At 45.5% G+C, this 22,909-nt stretch overlaps 1 protein-coding gene across 1 annotated transcript in view; it reads left to right on the top strand.

Annotated features, from left to right (window-relative positions):
* LOC308147160 (actin-binding protein WASF3) overlaps positions 1–22,407 on the top strand; it is a gene marked incomplete at its 3' end in the record, with an annotated part of 29,500 nt that extends 7,093 nt beyond the window's left edge. Inside the window, exons 2-11 of the mRNA XM_080519252.1 lie at positions 7,820–7,965; positions 10,242–10,376; positions 15,545–15,698; positions 15,802–15,919; positions 17,251–17,319; positions 17,780–17,824; positions 19,646–19,779; positions 20,561–20,863; positions 20,987–21,408; positions 22,250–22,407. Of these exons, the coding sequence (XP_080375378.1) occupies positions 7,833–7,965; positions 10,242–10,376; positions 15,545–15,698; positions 15,802–15,919; positions 17,251–17,319; positions 17,780–17,824; positions 19,646–19,779; positions 20,561–20,863; positions 20,987–21,408; positions 22,250–22,407 (1,671 nt within the window). The 5' untranslated portion in view covers positions 7,820–7,832. The remainder of the gene's footprint in view (positions 1–7,819; positions 7,966–10,241; positions 10,377–15,544; positions 15,699–15,801; positions 15,920–17,250; positions 17,320–17,779; positions 17,825–19,645; positions 19,780–20,560; positions 20,864–20,986; positions 21,409–22,249) is intronic.
* Positions 22,408–22,909: the final 502 nt, after the last annotated feature.

Below are 22,909 nucleotides of genomic sequence, written 5' to 3'. Positions count from 1 at the left end.
ATTGATCACGGGACGAGATTGGTCGGGATCAGTCCGGCTGAGCTCGGCGGGGGGAATCGATTGTTCGATTACGCGCCGTCTGATTGTCCTTGAACGCCTCATCGAGGAGTGTCTGTTAATGGCCTCTGCTCATCTGTAGCGGAAGTCAATGGAAATGTGGCGTTTTAAGTGATCGCTGATGTTTCACACATCTGGAAAGAACTTTAAATATTAAAGTGTGCGTGCTTTTTTCTTTTTTCTTTTTTTTTTTTTTGGTTTCACATATTTTATTAACCTTCCATTAAAGTTGCTGTTTCATAACACCTCATCACTGTCAGTTAAGGGGTACTTTGGACACACGCACACACACACACACACACACACACACACACCCCTTGCATAACTCGCTTGTCCCTGTGTAAACTCTCTGATCGCCGTCTTATTCAGCCTGAAAACGACAACACTTCCTCAGAAACCATGACGACGCCACAGCCGGCGACTCACAAAAACCAAAGTGCAGAGGCCACCGCGGCGTCTCTCTTCTCCTCTCTTCTCTTCTCTTCTCTCTGCTCCTCTCTGCTCCTCTCTTCTCCTCTCTTCTTCTCTCTTCTCCTCTCTTCTCCTCACCCATTCATCTCCCTTTTGTGTCATTTGTTATTGGTGAGGATTGTAATTGTGATCATTTTGTACAGTGGCTCTTCACCCGAGAGCATGCAGACATCAAAGAGAGAGGGAGAGGGAGGAGGGGGTATTGGGGGCAGGGGGGAACAAGCAGGCGAGACTGTATTGGGGGGGTTGGGGTTTAAAAAAAAAAAGAGGAAGAAGCTGAAAGTGGCGTCGGGTTCATGTAACATCAAACAAGCACTTTTGATGGCGTTTCAGTCGCATGAAACAGAAACAAAGCTGCTTTTTTTCTTCTCTCATACAAATGAGAACTCGTCACCATCCTTTATTTTTTTTTTTTAAAAGATTAAAAAATTGTTTTGTTTTTTTTTAATTCCCGTGCTTTGTTCCGCTCTCCGTTCGCCCATGCCTTTTTGTTAGCTGACATTTGGCGCGCCATCAGGCTGGGAGCTTTTCCCGGGCTCGCGGAGCAGAACCACAGTAAATCCTGACTCCGAATAAAACATTAGCTCTGTTTCTCTGCGTTGGCTCACGTTCCTGTTTTCATAGCGAGCGTGCTCGCAGACCGTCGATCAGGGCCGGGCTCCACGCTCCTAACTGCGACATTACACGGATTCAAAACTGTACAGCTAAAAAATACAATGTTTTCTCACTGAGCCAAAACGTTTTGCAGTGACACGTTAACAAAGGTTCCGTGATATTGGATAAATACAAACAGTAATGTTCATGTCCTTTGAGATTTATGCTTGTCGTGTCACACATTTTTTTTTTTTTTGGAGAATCAATCCCACTTTTCTTTGATATTTATTGGATAGAGCATGAATTCACAATGCATTGAAACACAAAATGTATCGCTTTTTTATCGCTATTTTGTTCATTCGCTATATATCGCTATTTTCTTCATTTTGCATGTTTTGTACAGATATTGCAATAATGATAAATGTACAAAATTCTGGGTCGTCCTCTTTAAGACGTATTTTTTCCCCGTACAATTCCCTCGTGTGCCTTTCTAAAGTAATAACATTCTCAATTTTTGCTCAAATCTAAACCAATTTGAATAAACAAGGACAAATATTTGCAAGTTTTCGGTATTTGAGACACGTGCTTGTTATTTTTATTTCTTTTTTTTTTTTTTTTTCTGGCTCAAAGAGACGTGGACATTTGGGGAACAGCAGGTTCTGTGTAATGGAAAAACTCTTTCCAGGTATACTTTTGGGAAACGGAGGATCCGGTCTCATGCGAGGCAGTAAATGTCAGGATCTCTCAGGCACTGGTTTATACTCGCTGACCTTTTATATTTTACTTCTGTCTGTCTACCACTATTACACTTTTATAGTTGTACTGGCTTCAGTGGTTTGGTTGTGTCTTGTTAGGTTGTGACACCAGACTTTGTTTAATCTCTAAACGTCTCCTTATGCATCGACAGTGAGTCGTTTTTTACACGTTATGTATAAATATATATAGATATTTATATATATTGACCTAATTGTAAGATACAATTTGAATTTTACCTCTATAGTGCTTTTCCGCTGCTTGAGCAGCCCCCAAAGATCACTTTACACTATTAATCATAATCACCCATTCACACACACTCACGCCTGTTTGGGGGTTCAATGTCTTGCTCAAGGACACTTTGACATGTGGACAGGGTGAGATCGGGAATCAAACCTGCAACCTTCCGATTGAGAGTCGACCACTTAACCAACCATTTGTCTAAAATCTCAAAATATGTGCATTTTTCATTATATGGCACCATAAATAGCTGATAGATGAGTTTATTTTAAAAATTTGCATTCTGCTGGCTTGATGCTATTTTACATTTCAAGCCTCAAAAGACTCATGTTGGACCTGCTTTAACCGATAAGCTTCATGCCTGTCCATTCCCGCTGTATTTCTCCATCCATCGCATCATTAGCAGGTTAAAATCCTCCACAACAGCACATCTCTCCTAAAGTATAAATGTTCAGTTGAGCAGTTTGTCACATCATTAACATTCATGTCCGTACGTGATAACACGCGGCAGCAGGTGGCTGTCACATTAGCGAGACTCCAACCTGGGCCTTCATGTAGAATATAATCTAATTAGACCATTATATAGAATGGCTGCACGTCATTTCCATTAGTTACCGTGGGGATGATTAGCTGTGATTATACAGGTTCCTCTTATGGAGCAGGAGGAGGAGGAGGAGGAGGAGGAGGAGGGGTTGTTCTTAAGAAGAGGCTGTGGGACAGTATGTGTGTGTACTTAAGTCTACACGGCTGAACAGACGGTGCAGTAATAGCATTAGCTCATGCTCGCCCGACCCGCTGCAGGAATGATGAGTTTGATTAAGGGCAATAATTAATACGGTTTCCTCCTCGATGGGTCTCAACTAAAAGCAAATGGAGTAACTCACCCGCCACTCCATTAAACCCATGTAATGCTTTAAGTTGGACAAACATGGCAGCGCTTCTGTGCCCAGACCCAAATAAAGCCTATTACTGGACCCCCCGGGGAGATGTTTGGGTGCAGCATTCAGACTTGACGGGGGGGGGGGTTGGAGAACATCTCCGCACCTCTTTACAAAGATCAGACGGATCTCAGATAACTGTAATTACACACACAGCCATCGAAACGCTGTTCGAGGGAACGGGACCTATAAAGGAGACCGTACACCCACTGAATGAAATCTTTGAATTACACTATTCCATAACCTACTTTAGTGTAAAAGCATAAATTAGCTCCATTGAGTGCTGGATCCACCTGGTGAAGGAGTCAAAACACAGTTTGTGTCCCGGAAACAATGGGCCGACATGTGGAAGTTGATCGGCTCACAGTTAAATAACACATAAGTGTCATTTAAAAATTGAATAATGTACATGGTGTGCCACTGGAGCTAATAATATCAATGAATATGCTTTTTCTTTTGTTTGAGGACTATTTGTTTTGTTTCTTCCTTTCTTTATTGCAAAAGATAATTTTTATTTGCGGTAACGCTCTGGTTTAACTCCACAGCTTTTCCTGGAGGAGTAAATGGATTTTTGGAGTTGATACCAAGACCCAACACATTTCCAACCCTCTTAATAACTGCCGCCAAATAACTGAGTAACATTCCAGCTCTGGTTGTCCAGATCAAATCATTTGGCCAATGAGGAAACAAAGTTGTTGTTGCCTTATGTGGTCATCTGCTATGTGGTCAACCAGGGAAGTACAGAAGCTGGGGTCAAATTACAAGCATGGGGAAAAATGTGATTTTTACAGTAAAAAGATGCCTTTGGAAATAAGTATTTCTCGTTAACAAGTCTCTCTTCGTCGTCTCCCTCCAACTCTTCTATTTTCTCTGCGTGCCCTCCACTCTACCGCTGAGCTGGATTCATTTTCTCGGCACGTTGCCATGACGACGCTCCCACGGCACGCTTCCTTCCTCCTCATCGTCGTCTTGATCATCCCCTCCCTCCCTCCATCCGTGCGCCCTCGTCCCAAAACGTCTGAGAAGCCGATGAGAAGCATGTGATCCGAAACTTGCACGCGTCCTAAAATAGAGCGATTTAACTTTTAACTTGCTTTTTTTTTCTTTGTGCATCAACTGCATCACCAGATACGTCACATTTTGCAGTCGGCTTAAGAGAACTGAATAAATGACATTATAGATTACTGATTGTCAAACTGTGCTGTTTAAAATATCTTTCAAAATAGACATTTATTTAAGTCTTTATTAGTATGGGTTTCTGATATAGCTGCTACTGCTTTGTACAGTGCTATAATAATCCTTTTATCACAATTAAATGTGTATTTGTTAACTGTAGCTATAAAGTGAGCATTAGCAACTCCATATTGAGGTTGGTTATACTCTTTCTCATGCAATACACACTGTTAAACAAGTGAAAATCACAGTTTTATATTATAACGGTTCAGAACAGTTGATGTAAACTTTTGAAAACGATATCTTTATGTGATCAGTGGCAGTAGAGCCCATCTATTGTTTTCTCCAGTTTGCTGTTTAGATGAGTCACCAGCAGCTCTGCAGCATCTGTTTTATTTACGATGATGCGGTCTGTCATTTTACAGCCTTGATGCACTTTTTGTTGAATCCAAACGAGCTGAAATGTTCACACTATAGAGCAAAATAAGATATCGACAGTATGAGCCAGGAGGACATGCATAAGCAATGTGAAATCATATATATGCAAATAATTTCATGATTTGACTGCTGTATCAATCATGTCTCGCTGCCTTAGCTGTGAAGCATGTATTTTAATATTTTAACGTGTTTGAGCCTCCTGTTTAATGCCCAGTGTTGCTGTTCTCCCCCTCGCCGGTGCAGCAGACCAGACCGATATCATCTCGCCCTGCAGCTGACCCGAATGTGCCGGTGTGAGGAGACTAAGTGCCTGTGGGTCAAAATGCAGTCAGTTGTGTATGCGTGTTCCCGCAAGGTGTGTGTGTGTGTGTGTGTGTGTGTCGGCCAGACGGGGAGTGGTGAGGGCATCCACCGTCATTTCACGAAACCCCCACAAGCTGCAACTGACCTCAAAATGATGGCGCGCACACAATTTCCCCCCCGTGAAAATAAAAGGTGAGCTTAAGCTGAGATCGGTGCAAAGACGGTGAAAACCCACAGAGGAGTCGGGGGTGGGGGTGTGGGGGGGGGGGGTGAGAAGATAATTCACCCCTCCTGATTTATTGATGGAACCAGGTTGAGATGGAGACTAGATGTGGAATACACACACAAGGAATGTGAGGAAGGGACAAGTAGGGGAGGAATCCCACAGATGAGACGATGAAGAGCGGCCATCGAGGCGGCAGAGGAGGATGAGGAGGAGAGTGTGTGTGTGTGTGTGTATGTATTATTAAAAGGCCCGGGTGTTAGATTATTTACCACAGCTGGAGGAGGAGGAGGAGGTCGATGCACTCTCGGTCAACCACACCGTTAAAGAGGAGCCGGTGCAATCTGCGCCGGTTTGTGTAATCGAATGTCAGGATCTATTAGAGGACGCCGGCGTGTGAACGAGACGTAAAGGAGGGCAAACTAGTCACTTCTTATTAAAGCTGGCGTGTGTGTTCCAACAAATTGACACGTTTTCTCGGCGGCGGCGGCGGCGGGACCGATGTTGCACTCAGGTGTTGGCGTGACTCTTTTTTATTTTTCTGACACACACGCAAAACCTCGCAAATTTGGCAGCCGATTAATTTGTTTGTTGTTGTTGTTGTTGGTTTTTTAAATTTTACCTCCGCCCTCCCCGCTCTTGTTCCTCTCCTCCTGGAAGTATGACTCTCGCCAGTGATTGTTTTATCGGGGGGGGCGTGGGAGTGGCGCGCTTCCAGAGCACTGACCTGGGAAGAAAAGCGCACGCCTCCCACGTGCACATATGCGCTCTCTTGAGGAATACACACACACACACGCACACACACACGTGTCGCATCACACAAAACCCAAAAATAACAAGCGTGTCCCACATTGAGGGCTCGCTCCGGAATGAGACGAGCAGAGCGGCTTCGTCTCACGTGTTGCAGTCTGTCGGCGACCCAACCTCCCTTTGGTGCAACTTCTTTGCACGACTTGCTTTCAGACAGTTTGAAATGCAATCTGCAGAGGCTGTGTTTCCATTGGCAACAGTCGGACATGCTTCACAATGAAGTTTGTTGTTTTTTTTAAATAGGATCGATGGCAGCAGTCTGATCTGTGAGACAGAAAGGTTGTCTAGGCAGAGTAGTGCAGGTACTGACTTTGCAACTATTCCATAAGTGATAGCGAAAGGATGTGACAATGAGCAAATACGATGGGACATGTTTCACTAAATAGTCGTCGCACATGCCACTGTTTCAAAAAAAAACTAAAATAAAATTGGAGTTTGGGGCTGCAAATCCCAGCAACTTATCCAATGGACCATGACACCACTTGCTCCCAATCCCATTTAAGTCCTAAATTTGACACCTAACACCCACCGCATCCACCAATTTTAGAAGACACCCTCTCTATCTGATTGAGGGTCACAGGAAACTGGAGGCTGTTACAGTTAACAACTTCCAAAGGGCTTAGTACAAAGTAAATTGGTTTACAATCCGAAATGTGGGCTTCAAAGCGGAAATATGGGCTTCAAAGCGGAAATATGGGCTTCAAAGCGGAAATATGGGCTTCAAAGCGGATTCTCTAAGTTTAAAGACTCTTGCGTCTTGATTACTCGTCAACCAATAAGCCCGGGAATCAAACCTGGATTCTCTCACCATGAAGCACTTCCTCATCGTTGCACCTAAGTATTCATGTATCAAGTCATAATAATGCTCAATCCAGCAGCTTTACACGATGTATGGAGGTGCTGTAGTGCTCCATCAGCATTTTTTTTGTTTCGGCGGTGCCTTTGGGTGCTCGACGCTCAGACTGCAGTACAGGATCAGAGAGCATTTCTGCCGGAAAACGGTGGAGCGAGGAGGACTGATGAGAGCCGCGCGGAATCAATCATGGCATGGCGTCGAAGGTGGGGACCATAAAACTAAAACCAACGAGCTGAGGAGACGGAAAATTTCCATATCGTTGCCGAGGTTAGAGGCAGACATTTGCATCAGTGTCGATGTCAATAATATTGAATTATGGAGGTTTACTTGCAAACGTGAGTCTCCCCTCTGGCTTATTCTGTAATATATTCTCCTTTTTAGCTTCTTTTTTTTTTTTTCTTAACCTTCTAACATGCACCCAGTGCAACTTCACGACGTGACACGCAACATTTGCAGTCCTCTCGGCTCCCTCTCGGCCCCTCGCCGTCTCTCTGGCCACCGTTTCGGCTCGTTAGCAGCATTTAGAAACTTCTTTCCGCCTCATTTGGCTCTTGGCTCATCCGCCGTTCGCATTGACATTAAGCAGCGTGATGAGTGACTGCGCCCCACGGTGGACATGACACCTCCGTCTCCACGAGGACCCGCGGCCATTTTTCCTCTTTTTTTTTTTTTTTTTACCCCCCCTGTCTTTTCTTGTCCTTGTCTGCCAGTGTGGCTCTGTGATGTTGTCACCGCGCTTAAATTCCCCACAGGGGGGGGCCACGAAATAAAGAGTCACAGTGTGTTAACTGACGTCTAAATATACCCTGCTGAGTACACTGTCGCAGTTCGGGACAGGTTTTTTTTTTTTTTTTTTTTTTGAGTGTGTCGGATCTTGTTTAGGAACAAGTGATGGATGAAAGCGTGTGTAAGAGTGTGTCGTAAAGTTAACGCAGTGTCTTATGTGTGTTTGCGTTCCCGCAGGGTGTAGATCAAGATGCCGTTGGTGAAGAGGAACATCGAGCCCCGGCACTTGTGCCGCGGCGCGCTGCCGGACGGAGTGACCAGTGAGCTGGAGTGCGTCACCAACAGCACGCTGGCCGCCATCATCAAGCAGCTCGGAAGTCTGAGTGAGTTTTACCGTCGACCTGAGCAGCGCGATACGCGATATTAAGCATCTGTGTCACAAGATATGCTTCGATGTTTCAAAGCGTTTTAAAAGGACATTATTGAAATATCAAGAGAATTTGTGCGGCTTCATTATTTCATAGGACACAGGAAGTCAGAAACGCAAAATTCTCGGACAAACGTTTACGCAGCAACATTTTGAATGCGATGTGTTCAGGGTCGCGGGATTGTGAACCACACACACACTCGCGTACACACCGAGGGGCAATTTAGCGTCACCAATTGACCTCACATGTATGTTTTTCACACAAAAAGGCCCCGGGTCGTACCGGAATTGCGGCCCAAATACGATGTCTGTTTTCATAGAAATAATCAGGAATGTTGAAAACATTCCTGCTTGTTTTCAACCACACACACGGAAATAACAGTAGGCTATAAACAATAACAATGACAAGTACATTCCTACAGACAAACAGCCAAGTTGGATTAATTTTACAAATCAATATCAACTATAAAACTACGAGGAGAATATGAACTGGGAGTCATGACAATCTGGAGGTCGCCATCTTTTTTATTCGTATTAATATTATTATTGTCCATCTCCTGAGCGTGTGCAGAAGAACTACTTACTAAGGATGTCGTGCGCATGCGAAAGTTGCGTTTTGCCCAGTTTCCATGGAGACGGAGTCAGAGCATCTTCATAAATATGCACAGTGACTCGAAACAAAACGGCAGTTTTTGCCGTTTTCACATGAAAACTGATTCTGAGAGACATATTATGGCTTTTTTTTTTTTCACTCTGATGGAGAACGAGGAAAATTTCAAACTATGCAGCGCGTCTTTCAGGTTGTCATGGCCGTCTTTGGTGTTTGCACCCTTTTTCACTCCGCTAAGATCCTCATCTGCATCATCTCACGTACAATCGCGCCGAAAAGTAATGAATTCAGAGCGATGTAACTGTGGGACACGTCACTCAGGATTACTTGGGTGGTTTCTGGCTGTGTTGCAAGCAGCTGTGGGTGCAAACGCGAGTGAAAGCTAACCTTCAAAATGTTGAAGGTGGGCCGTCACTTAAGAGTCGCTCGGTTCTTTTGACGAGGCCTTGCAAATATTTCCCTCTGTGAAAACACTTTCTGATGATCCAGCTTTCCATCTTTTCATACCTCGAATTCGTTTGAAAGCTGTGAACATTTTCACAGCTGCTATATTTTTTTTTACAGGAGGAAAGATCATTCAGTGGAAATGAAAAAAAGGCTATTTAAATTTGATTAACGGTTCGAGGCTGAATGGAATTCAGCGACGGCTCACGGTGAGCGAGCTCTGCCTCGGCTCCATCTGCCACACGGTGGGCTGAGGAGGCGGAGCGGCACCGCAGGTGCGCGGTATAGGAGGCGGCGGCGCTCCAGAGGAAGGCTGCGTTGCTTCAGCCTTATTAATAAATGAGGGTGTTTGTGCAGTCACGGGCTCTCTCGCAGCCCGAAAGGTGTTTCCGAGGATTGAGTGCGACAGGTGCACAGCAGGAGGCGGCACGTCCCGCCGAGGTCCAACCTCGGCTGACCTCTTTCTGCCGCGGCTTGCCTTCTGTAAGCTTTTAGTGTCTTTACGCGTTGTCGCTCCGAAACGCCCCGTTATTTCCAAATACGAGGAACAATGCATCAAATCCTTGCATACAGCACAGGGTGAAGGGGGATCGAGCTGTTGAGGTGAACTCCATGCAAACTGTAACTGAATTCACAGTGGATTGCATCATTTTCGTCATTGGTTGCAGCATACACGATATAAATATCACAAAAAATGAACAGAACCGCATTCAAGATGTTCCCATTTCCCAGCATGTCAATGTTTTTTGGCCAATCGGATGGAATCCCACCTACATGTCCACACAACACAAAAATCTGTGATTTTATTTGTCCTGTGTAAATGCAGCAACTTCAGGATAAAATCCTCACTGTAGAGATATATACGGAAATTAGATGGCAACTAAAATGAGCTCCGACTGGTTTCGTCGTCGATTAGGGCTCCTGATTTGCAAATTCTGGTCGTTTTGACGATCCATACCGACGACCTCTAAATTGAAGTCCTCAGATCGCAATGAAAGATCAAGTTCTTTCCGTCATGTTGCACCATCTAGTGTTACAAAATGGTATTGCAGGACAGGGCTGTACAAGTATTTGTACAGTATGATGTATTGAGAAAAAACACGACATCACAGTTCTTTTACTTGTTTCATTGCGCTTTCATCATATGTCGAATCGCGTTTGTGTGTCTTTGCCTCCAGGTCGCCATGCGGAGGACATCTTTGGGGAACTGTTCAACGAAGCCAACAGCTTCTACCTGAGGATGAGCAGCCTGCAGGAGAGGGTGGACCAGCTGGCCGTGAAAGTCACGCAGCTCGACTCCACCGTGGAGGAAGGTGAGTTTAGCGACGTTTTTCCCACATCTGCCCTTGAAAGGACCTCTCCAACAACGTTACTGAGACTTCTGTGTGTGTGTGTGTGTGTGTGTGATTGCATTTGAGCTTATTTTCCACTGGGATTTGGAAGATGAAGTGTTGTTATACGGTGTAATTTATAAATGCGTTCCCCGGCGTGGGTGCATTCTGACGCTTCCCCCTCATACTGTTGCTTCCAAATGGTTCGACTGTGATCACGGCTATCGAGGCACTCTGGTGGGTGTGATTGTATTACAGCTTGTTTTTATGTCCACTGGATGATTAAATGTTATTAAAAGCAGGGAGTGTTTCAAAGTGGAAGTATGATTGAGATATCGATTTCTCTGGCCCGCAGCTTTTTAATGTCTGTACTGATCATTTATTTATGTAAATTCTCTTTCAGACTTCATATTACGCTTCATGTGCGCATGTGTGTCTTTGCCACTGGAAGTTTTAAGGCTCATAATGAATTTCTAGTCATGAAACCCACAGTAAGAATCGCCGTTTCAGATATTAATCATCAGTAAGGTCATGTTTAGATTTTCACCTTAAAGAATATTGTAATTACGGTCCAACTGAAGGAAGCAACAATCTTAAAGTGTATTTACAGTATACAAGAAAGATTTCTTGTGAATATGAAGACAAGATCTTCACTTGTTCATTTTTTTTTTATCGTCATGTTTCACCTGTTTTTAGAACATTGACAGAAAAAAAAATGCTCTCCAAGAATGTATACTTAAAGTGGCTTTAAAGACTGAAGTGCAGTAAATGATGGTCTGGAAACATATTCAGCACTTCAACGTTTGTGGCCTTAAACACAGAAAGAATGAAGAAAACGTTGGTAAACAAAGTGAACTTCTGAAACACTGCTGGTAGGAACTGCAGATTCAAGTTATCACAAAAAAATAAAACAAAAGTGTTTTTCAATGGATCTCAGCTTTAACCAAAGTCATATTGTTGTTGCGTGTTTCACTAATGTGGTGCAGATGTACCATCCATGGTCCTGTTTTGTCTCGCAAAGTTCAAACTTCCATTAACCCATTGATGAAATTACACCCAGCAAATGTAGAATATCACATTTACTTTTTAGTATATTGCAGATATCTCATTGGGGTTTGATGGAAAGAGGATTGTTGAACTTCTCACTGGATCCCCAGTCAATTCTACTATATTTATATGCATTTTTAGGCTATAAATGATGTAATAAGTGATGTTCTGTGAGCGCTCTCCAAAGAGTTGGTTGAGATGTTGTGGTTGGGTGAGAGACCTCACAAATATAAGAGCCCAGAGTGTGTGTGTGTGTGTGTGTGTGTGTGTGTGTGTGTGTGTGTGTGTGTGTGTGTGTGTGTGTGTGTGTGTGTGTGTGTGTGTGTGTGTGTGTGTGTGTGTGTGTGTGTGTGTGTGTGTGTGTGTGTGTGTGTGTGTGTGTGTGTGTGTGTGTGTGTGTGTGTGTGGACAACCTGTTCCACTTCCTGTGAGGGATATCTGTCCACATATCCGTGTGTGCGTGTGTGTGTGTGTGCGTGTGTGTGTGCGTGCTGGCTAATGCACTCAGAGGAAAGCATGCAACTCGAAAAGTGTGTGTGGCTGCGTGCGCTTGTTTTGTAGAATGCAATTCAGATTCATTATCTCGTCATTAAGCTTTTTAGCGTCTCCAAAGGTCAATTCTCTCAATGCTGTAATTGATAGACACACACACACACACACACACACACACACACACACACACACAATGGTTCTTTGTCTTTCTCATGTTGTTCTTCTCACTCCCTCCTTTCGCTCAATCATCCTCTTCTTTAGACCGTCCTCTCATGCTTTCTTCATCTTTGATTGTCAATTTACTTTTCCATCTCTTCTTTTTCAAGTCTTTCTCCATCACTTTCTTCCTCCTGTATTTCTTTTCATTTTCTGCTTATTTCTCTCTCTCTTCTTTCCATCCTCCCCCTTCTTTTATTCTCTTTCATTTACGTATGTATCATCTATCTCCTTTGTGTTTTTGTCTTTCTTTCTTTCCCCCATCTCTTTATGTCCTAATTCTTTCTTTTTCTCCTCATCCCCTCTTTTTTTAGTTCCTCATTGCCCTTTTTATTTCATTCTCTTTTATTTTTTCATACTCTTTTTCATTCTTTGTCTTTTCTGTCTAGCCCATTTTGAGCCTCTCTCTCTCACCCTCCCCTTTTCTCTCTTCCCCCCTCTCTCTCCCTCTCTACCTCCCTCCTCCCATCTCTCTCTCTTTCTGATATTGCCGAGTCATTCTGCAGACGGTTAGCTCATCAGATCGAGCGGCGCAGACGGCGATGAAAAGGAAAAGCTCAGCAGTCCTCCGCCTTATACCTCTCGTTCTCTCCTCCTCTCACCCTCTCGCACCCTTTCATCTCGCCTCTCCTCTTATCTTCATCTCCCTGCCTCCTCCTCCTCCCCCTCCCGTGCTTTCATCCCTCGCTCCTCCGTGCTTTCATTTTTTGTTCACTCCCTTCCCTTATTCGCACGATCTCCAAACCGAGGCGATAACGAGATAACGTCGGCTCTTTTAATCAGCCAGAAAGGAAGAAGGGAGGAGAGAGGGATAAAGAAAGAAGAAAGGAAAACATGAATGGAAAAGGAAGAAAGAAGAGGGGGGGGGGTCATGAAAGTGAAAACGGAGGAAGAAGGAGGAAAGAATGACAGATTAGGCGAACGTATGAAGGTAAAGAAAGCAGACGGAGAGAAAGGAGGGAAGGAAAGAGGGAAACAGAAAAAAGTGGTAGTATGACGATTAAATAGATGGGAGCAAATACCTTTTTTTCTGTACTCGGGGTGAGTGAAAGAAGAAAAGACAGTAAAAAGACATGAGTGGTCATTTTCTCAACACCACAATGGACAATATGAGACATTTGAGATATTTCACAGACGTTTAATGAGGAAAATGTTCACACAGACACCTGAAGACTGAAAACACTCATCACACATCCTGGCCTGGGGTCCAATCACATTCCTTCTCCTTTCCATGTAAACATCTTCCCTTCAATCCGATCGGAATGAGACTGGGAGCCAGGATATTAAAGCACTTTGAACAAATGCTGTAGGTTAATGAAAATAACTGGATCTGCTTCGTTGGTTAAAAGAAAAGTCAAAATCTGGCACTTTGTTTGATTGGACAGCGTGAGATCAACACAACCGACCCGCCGTGGTCGTTTTCAGTGCGAATAGTTTGGTTTTGTGAAAATATGTCCACATGAATGGAGCCAACAACAACAAAAAAAAAAAATTACATTGGTACTCATCTCAGTTTTATCTACTTGTAAAAACCGCTGCGTCACGCCCCAGAACGATTGCCTATAAAGTGCTGAACAAGCTTATAAAAACCGTTGGTGCAATTGATTTAAACGCCGGAGGTTCGGGTCACAGTCCCGTAGTCATCCTGCTTATTACGTTAATCTGCTCATTAAACGGCGATTATGCATGTTTGTGCAAGAGAGGAAGACGTTAAAGGCAGAGACCGGGGAGGAGGAAGAGCGTATATGGTCAGGGGTTGGGTTGGGTGGTGGGATGAAGGGGGGGGGGTGGAGCGGCGGGGTGGGGGCGTCTTTGAAGATGTGTCTGAATGAAAGTTGCATTAGCTGCTAGTTTTGTGGATTATTCATTTGGCCGCAGGGACAGAAGCTTAGGAAGGAATGATCAAACACTGAGCAGACAGGAGTGCGCACGCACACACACACACACACAGATGGATCAAACAGCCAATCAAGCCTCCAGTCTTTGCAGTCGGAGGTCAAACTGGTCTTTTCTGCTCTGAAATCCGGCCACAACAACGCAGAATGGTCCCGTACGGGTACAGAGAGTCCAGTGCATCTCGGACATATGTCTCACTGACGCGCTTTAACCTTCTCATGTGCGGGCTGATCCCGCGTGTGCACGTGTGTGTGTGTGTGTGTGTTCAGCCATCTGCCAGATCCTGGATAGCGCTGCGGTGGTGTTAAATCTCCTCTGGGGTTAAAGGATTGACACACATACGTGCAGTATGTCTCTCAGGCTCCCACTCTCGCTTTCCCTCCGCCTCACACTCGAGCGGCACCGTACCAGTCTGCTGGCATTGTACCCGCAGTGTGTGTGTGTGTGTGTGTGCGTGTGTGTGTGTGCACGTAAGATGTTTGTTAAGCTGATGCAACAAGCTTCAAGAGTAATCCGTCCCCGCTGTCCTATTATCACCTCTCTGTGTATGTGTGCATATGTTTTGTGTCGGAGAGAAAACGCAACTGACAGAAGCGTCGGCCCATAGTGTGCATGTGGAGTGTGTGTTCTGTATGAATGTGTGAGGTTTTTTGTTTCTTTGGGGGTTTTTTTGCATGAATTTAAGCTTGCATAGTGTTTGAAACTTCAGATAGTTATTATGTGTTGATTGCAAATTTCAAGCAAATGGCGTCGCCAAAAGAAGTGTAGACTGAAGGTTTTATTGGTGGATGATGTGTATAATGGCTGCGCGGTATGGCTTAGATTTATTATTGCGATATCGTCGTCCTTATTGTCGGCAGGGCAGAAATGCAAAATCAAAGAAAACCGGCATAAAAAGTTATAGTTGTGTAAATTAAGCGCAAAGACAAAGTGCACTGTCATTCGTTATTGTTATTGTTGTTATATTTCACGCAATATTCGTCACATGTTCACTTATTATTGCAAAAATAGGTGTTTTATGTGGTTTTGCCGTGTGTTGTTTGATCTCCTCTACTTCTGCCTCTGTAAGCAATTCCAACAATGCTTTTCAACAAAACTCATGAGCACATACATCTTGAGGTCAAAGCCACAATAGGAAAGGTCAGGAAAAAAAAAAATCATTAAAATCAGCGTTTTAATAGCCTCTGAAGCAAAAAACCCTGTGTTTTGTTGGTGTCTTATGGGAAGTAAAGGGTCAGCATATCAGGCTGTGTTCACACTTTGTTTAGAAAAACAATACAGTTTGTCATATGTCGTCATCCCCCGATGGCACAAGCTTTACGCTACATACTCTTCCTGACGGAACCACTTTGCTACGAGGTTTCTGCCCAAGATTCCAGATTTCTGCAAAACTCCCAAGTGATCAGGATGCATTTTGCCAAAAACTGAATGAAACATGTTTCACCATTTTCTATGCTGAGCTATTTGATCGAATCTCTCTGCCTACGTCTGCTTTCCAGTCTCCCTGCAGGACATCAACATGAGAAAGGCCTTCAAGAGCAGTACCATCCAGGACCAGCAGGTGGTGTCGAGGACCTCCGTGCCCAACCCCGTGGTGGAGATGTACCACCGCTGCGACAAACCTCCGCCGCTCAACATCCTCAGCCCCTACAGGTCAGCCGTTTACTCTGACGACAGCGATTATAAGAGCATCTTGTCTTATTTTTGCGTTGTTTTGGGTTTTTTTTTTACATTTCCTGTGTCGTTTCTCTCCCAGAGACGACAAGAAGGACGCCCTGAAGTTCTACACCGACCCGTCCTACTTCTTCAACCTGTGGAAGGAGAAGATGCTGCAGGCCACCGAGGACAAACGCAAAGAGAAGAGGCGGCAGAAGGTATGCTGTGTGAGGAGGAGGAGGAGGAGGAGGAGGAGGTGGAGGAGCAGGAGGTGTGTACATGATTGAGAGACTGGATGGTTGCTGGTGCATCGGTGTGGATCTGTGAACTGAAGAGAAAGTAATTCATCCTTTGCTTTAATTTGCAAATATGTTTTTTTTTTTTTTTCTGGCCTACTTGTGTCATTTTTTTTATGCTGCAGTTTCTGTTGATGCATTCCTATTTTACTGTACTCGCCATTTAGCTTTGCTTTTGTCACGTAATTGGTTCTTGATGCAGCAGCAGCTGGGCAGGCGCATTACACTGACACAAAGAGACACGTAACCAAGCGGGAATGCAACCCTTAATCACTTTGAATGAAATGTAAACGTATTTATGCAAGTCGATTAAAGTTCTTGACCTGTCACAGTGGGAAAAACCCAAGATTTAAGTGTAGTACTTAACTGTTCCTACTACAACAACATGAAAATGTATAAGAAACAAGATTAAAAACTATTTATACATTTTCTTATGCAATAAGATGGAACACAAAAATAATCATATTTAAAAATAATAAATAACTTGTAAACTCAAATCCAAACATGAAATGAGCTGTTTGACGAGTTAATGAAATAAACTGGATACCATGTTGACTCAGTGCTGCCACCCGATGCACGGTAGTGGCATTACCTAAATCAAGCATATCGTACCTTTAAAATTATTCAAACGTCACACAGACTTGCTGAAATTTAAACTTTAAGGTTTTTCTTTGTTATGACGCAAAGTAAGAGTTTCGAAAAAGTCTATTAAAATCATATTTGCACTGCACTATGCAATGCAAAATACATTGAAACATATGGATTCTGGTATGGATTCAATACTGAAGGGTAGAAGTTCATATAATCAAATCTTTTGTGATTTCTGTTTCTCCATTCGTACAATCTGTCACCATTTATAACGTATAGGTAAGTCCTGTTACGTATTGGGTTCAAAAGCCCTATTTTATTTCGCTTTTCTAAGCTGACCTTCAGTGGCATTTCCCTTTTGATGACAGAGGATTGAATAAAGTGTCTCCATCAATCGTTCCCCGCTGCTGCTGTACATGTTTGCTGCATTTGGTTGATTTTAATGCTGCTCATATTGTTCTGTTCCCTCCCTTCGACCTGGAACCCCCCCCCCCCGCAGAGTAACAAAATGTAAAAAAAAAATGCCCCCTTTTAGTAATGGGAAGGAGGGTCTTTTGCTACCGTTTACCTGGCCACGGACCCCACCCCCACCCCCACCCCCACCCCACCCGTCTTCCTCTGCTCAGTCTAACGCACCAGCTTGTCTTTCTCCCATGTTTCCATAGGGCTGTCCGGCCCACCCCGACAGGCCCCACTCCAGACAGGCCCCACCCAGGAGCCCCCTGTCCATCTCTGTAAGACAACCCCCCCCCCCCCCCCCCCCCCCAACATGCTTCCCCCTCGCCTCAATTTATTTACCCCACACACTCCATATACAGGGTAGAGGATGCCTGAACATGGGTAAGGCATGCAGTCACACACTCAGCCAGGCACACACACACACACACACACACACATACATGCACACACACACGCGTGCACACCCCCTTGTGTTTGTATCTGTGTGTGTCACCGTGTCTCTAACCCTCCGTGTTTGGTTTCTGTAGCCGTCCTGTGCTTCCACATGTTTTTTTGGCTCCGTCGTCCATCGTGAACGAGTGTGAGTGAGGTAGTGGGTAGAGTAGTGTGTGTGTGTGTGTGTGTGTGTGTGAGAAGGAGCTGGTGACGGGGGTCCATTTCTTTCCCTCTGCAGTTGATTAAATGGGCACGAAAGTGATTATGGCTTCTCTCCTCTTGTCTGTCTGGGTCTTGCAGGAGCAGCAGCGGCAGGTGGAAGATCCGGGCAGGGAGGTGAAGAAGGTCGGTCACATTTTCACGTCGTTAATATTCATGTCGGTGTTTAACTGACTCGCCACGGTCAAACGCTTCACCGGGCGACTGGGGCTCAGGTTGACGCTCCCAGGCCTTTTCTCCTGGAAACATACAGACACTGAGTGAAGTCCACATATTCCAGGTTAAATCCCCCAAAAAATCCCCTCAGGATATCTTCTCTATTTGCTTTATTCCAAGTTGAACATTACAAAACATAAAAGAAAAAAAACTAAACGTTATCGTCTACCATATTTTTAATAATTATTAAAAATAACTAAATATGTCAATGTATTTTACAGAAAATGAGAATGACAACAAGTGATGTTGTCATTTTGGTGGTATTGGGAATATGTTATATTACAAAAGCTTCAGCAAATACCTCATCCAATATCTTTCTTCTTTTTTTTTTTTTAGCATTATTGAGTTATCTTCTAAAAGAAAAAAGCCTTTCTTGTTTGATTAGATGATTATTGTGGCTTGATACAGACATTTTTGAAAGAAAGTTCAACTTCAGTGAAGATGATTTGTTTTTGTCCGAGGTGGAATTTTAAAAACTGAAAATATACAAATATACTACAAAATGTTTGTTCTATTAATGTCTCAGAAAATAGGATGGTTATTGTAGTTTGTGGTTGAAGTGTAAAGATCAAGTTGGGCACTTCTCCTGGAAACATGACATATTAAAGTCAAATAGAAAAAAAAGTAACATTTCTAATATATGATATCAAAACTATGTTCTGAAAAATAAATAGCTTTGAATTCTAGTCAAAATGGAGAGGATTAAAACACATAGATGAGTTTCTCTTAAAAACCCAGTCATGTTCTGCAAATACTTAATATTTTGGGCTTCAGCTTCATTTTATTATCTCCTGAGTGATGTTTATATTAACGGTGCATAAAAATCAAATTCATGACTCCATGCGTTTCATCTGTAAAGCTGCAAACCGCTTAATTATGATGCATGTTTTGTGTAAATTAGGGCCATAAATTCAAAGCGGTGCGATATCTCTTTAAGGAGAAAAAAAATAATAAAAAATTGCTAATAAGACACATGTGTTTAATGAGCCGGGAGAAATGAATTGTTGTGATTAAAAGTGAAAATCTGAGACCGCCGTCTGTACGAGGAGCTCTTTATCACTCAGAAACCATCCCCGGAAAATATGTCTTTAAGCCATTAAGTGAAGTACAGCGAGACACTCCTCTGTGTCTGTGGACTCTGACGGGGCGTTAGCGAGGTGCTAACTCTCCGCAGCGGACCGACGGAATGCAAATGTGTTGCTGAGACGCTGCTTTAGTCACGAGAGGAGGAAACTCCCTTTTCCAACTGCTCATGCTGGACAGTTCAGTCGATGGTACTTTGCAAAAACTGCATGAATGCAGTACAAACTCCCAGCTTTATATTTAGATAAAAGTTGCATGTTGCATGAAACGTCCTTGAGAGACTCAATACTCTTTGTACGCCACCGGATGGCGCTCTCGGTTTGAGGATGGAGGCTGAAAGACTGTAAATGAAGGGTACTTTCGAACGTTTGTTGAACAGACGGCGCCATCTAGTGGCTTCACAAAATAAAGACAGTGGTTCAAAACGACGCGCGTAAACGTGACTTCCTATAAACGCAGCCGGCTCCAGATTCGCATGACGACATTTGCAAAGTACCCGAACACAAAACGTGCTTTAGATTCAAACAGCACTTGCTTCATGCAATAATTACTCCCGGTTTGCACAGTTCTTGTTTCAGATTCGCACAGTCACTGGTAGAACGCAGAAGAAAAAAAACATGTTCCTGTTCTGTTCCTTTGTCCTTGAAGGTGCGTAAAGCTCGTAACCGGCGTCAGGAGTGGAACGTGTTGGCGTACGACAAAGAGTTCAGACCGGACGCCCGGCTCACCCCCTCGCCGTACCACGGCATGTCCTCTGAAGGCTCCCTGTCCCCGGACAGCAGGTAACCTCACAGGAGAGGCTCCATTAAAGCTTCTGGGTTACAAAGAAAAAAAGAAAATAGCATTGTTACGTGTTCAGGTGTCTGCACCTTGTATCATCTCTCCACCCTTTACTTCTTACTTTCTTCCATTTTCAAACCAATAAGTATGATTTTTGTTAAGATTTCGTAGGAATTTCACGTTTTCTTGATGAATAACGTGTGTACATCTGTATGGGTGGTTGATTTCACTCAAGGTTGGATACTGAAAGAGAAAAATGACGACAGAAATGGACGAGGATTCAATCCGATTCAATTGGACGTCAGCGGCCGCAAAGTCAAAGCAATCGATACAAACTGCTAAATTACAGTAATCGAGTACTACTAAAAAAACAGTGTCATTACAGTGGCTTGCTATTTCATGACATCACAAGCATCTCCAGGGGATTAAAGAGGATTACTTGGCTTCACTGAGAACAGAAAAATCAGCTTGAGATGCTCCTGAAGTTTAACGTTGAGTTTGATGAGAGGAAGAATTAAAATGCAGTCGGTGTACCGACCTCTGCTTGAGCCATTAATTCCACACTGAGGATCGTTTGAAGGTGTCTGCTGCCCTCTGCTGGAGAAGACGACAAACAGCATGTTTATTTATGTTTGATGTGGATTTATGGGCTTTACATCCAAACGGCCATGAGAAAAAAGATAAGATGAAACGTTTAGGGAGGATCTGATTGCAGAATCTGCGAAGTTTTGAGTGAATCAAAGGGGGAAACACTCGATTTCAAGCTGCTCCTCTTTTCACCAGATCCATGGCGTCCGACTCCTACCCTGCCAGCCCCAACCACCCCTCCGCCCAGGCCCCCGGCGCCGCCCACCCCGCGGAGCACCACGGCAGGGAGCACCTCAGCGCCGCCGCCCAGACCCAGTCGCTGGATCGCGTCCTGAGGCCGCCCAACCAGCCCCCCGGAGCCGCCGCCGCCGCCGCCGCGGGCCGCCACGCGGCCTCGCTGGGGCGGACCCCGTCGGGACACGGCGTCCCGGCCGGGGGCGACGCCACGGTCAACGGGCCGAGGCAGCCGTCGGTCAAAGACTACCGGGCCGGACACGGGTACGTTGGGCCGCGTCTCAAATCGTCGCGATCTTTACGTAAAGTCAGTCATCTGAAGCTTCTCTTCTTCTTCTTCTTCTTCTTCTTCTTCTTCTTCTTCTTCTTCTTCTCTTTGCTCGCCAGCAGCCAGCCCTCCACCATCCCCGAGTACTACATCCCCCCGGCCCCTCCCCCGCCCCCACCGACCATCCCCTCCGCCCAGACCGCCTTCGACGCGGCGGCGGCGGCGGCCCCGCCCTCCGCGGCCGCCGCCTCCTCCGTCCCCCCGACCTCCGCCGCCCTCTCCCGCCCCTACTCCCCCTCCCCTCCCCCGCCCCCGGCCAACTACGTGCCCTCGCCCTCGCACCCGCCCTCGGGGGCCCCGCCGGCGGCCCCGCCGCCGCCCCCTCCCGGCGGGGCGCCGGCGGCGGCGCACCAGGCCCACCCGTCCCCGCCCCACGCCGCCGTCGGCCAGGCGGCCGTCGACGCGGCGAGGAAGTCCACCATGCTGGGGATGATCCCGATGAGCGACGCGCGCTCAGACCTGCTGGCCGCCATACGTAGAGGTAAGGACGCGCCTTCTGTCACGCCGCCAGCCTCTCCGGCTGGGGAGCAGATTCACGGGAGGTTCCCGGAGCGAGGGTCGTTCTCGGTGCAGGGACGTCGGGATGCGGAAGATAAGGGGTCAAAGGTCAAAGGTCACTTTATTGGTGCCTGTGGGCCGCAGGAGGGAACGTCTGGCAGCACAGATACGCTACATGGACGTGGGTTTGTGGAAAGCCGAAAGTCAGATCAGTCACATGTCCAGCTTCATTTCCAAATAAAAAGAATTCAATTAGCTTTTAGTCAAATTTGTAATAATCTGATGTTTTCTTGATGAATTTAAGGGAAACTAATATTTTACCAGTTGGCATAAAGCCCAAGATTCAGAGCTCGGGGATTTGATGTTCTTCTTCCTCTTCATCCTCTCGCCTCCCTCTTGTTCCTCCATCGTCTTCCTCCTCCTTCCTCCCTCTTGTTACTCCCCCCCCTCCTTCATCACTCTTTGTTTGTCCCTCTTTCGCCCTCCTCTTCTTCCTCTTCCGTTCTCCACCTTCCACAACCTCTTCTTCCTTCTCATTCTTCCATTTCCTCATTGTTCCTCGTTCTTCTTTCTCCTTTCTCTCTCCCGTTCCTCTCCCCTCCTGCTCCTCCCACTTCATTTTATTCCTCCTTTTTCCTCCTTCTCCCATTCATCCTCCCTCTTTTCCTGCCTCCTCATCCTCTCATTCTTGCTTTCCTCCTTCCTCCCTCCTCTTCCTTCGCCCCTCTGCCCTCCTGCTCTCTCCTCCCCTTTTCCTACACCTTCATCTTCCTTCTTATTCGCCCTCCTCCTCCTCCTCCTCCTCCTCCTCCCCCCTCCTCCAGGTATCCAGCTGAGGAAGGTGCAGGAGCAGAGGGAGCAGGAGGCGAAGCGGGAGCCGGTCGGCAACGACGTGGCCACCATCCTGTCGCGCCGCATCGCGGTGGAGTACAGCGAGTCGGACGACGACTCCGAGCTGGACGAGAACGAGTGGTCCGACTGAGGCCAGCGGAGGGGAGGCGGAGGGGAGGGCGGGGCGGGTGGAGACGGCGGGGCGGGTGGAGACGACGGCGAGCGGGGGGGGGGGGGGGGGGAGAGAAACGCGAAGGGTTAAGTTTCAGTGTTCCATCAATGACATTTTAACGGACGCTACCTGTCACGCGTGCGAACATTCCGCCACATGTGGGTTGTTTGGGTTTTTTTTTCCAGTTTGTAAACACGTAGGACGACACATCTCACACACACACACACACCCTTCACCTGCTCATCTCCAACCAGCCACACTCTGCTGTGAAAAACAAGCACGCCCCCCCCACCCGCACATCCGAGAGGAGATCATTAGCAATACCACGGCTGTGGAGCTGCGAGCAGGACGGACCCTCAGCCTGTTTACTGAGCACAAAGAGTAATAGTGCAATCCTAGCGTATCTGCCAAATGTAGAGAGAATTTATGGAAACAAGTGAGGATAATCAGGGAAAGGAAAACCTAACGAACGCAGCTCATT

The sequence above is a fragment of the Blennius ocellaris genome (genome assembly GCF_963422515.1).
Source record: "Blennius ocellaris genome assembly, chromosome: 23".
NCBI classification, from domain to species: domain Eukaryota; kingdom Metazoa; phylum Chordata; class Actinopteri; order Blenniiformes; family Blenniidae; genus Blennius; species Blennius ocellaris.
The sequence above is the reverse complement of the archived record's forward strand: the minus strand, read 5'-3'. Positions and strand labels throughout refer to the sequence as shown.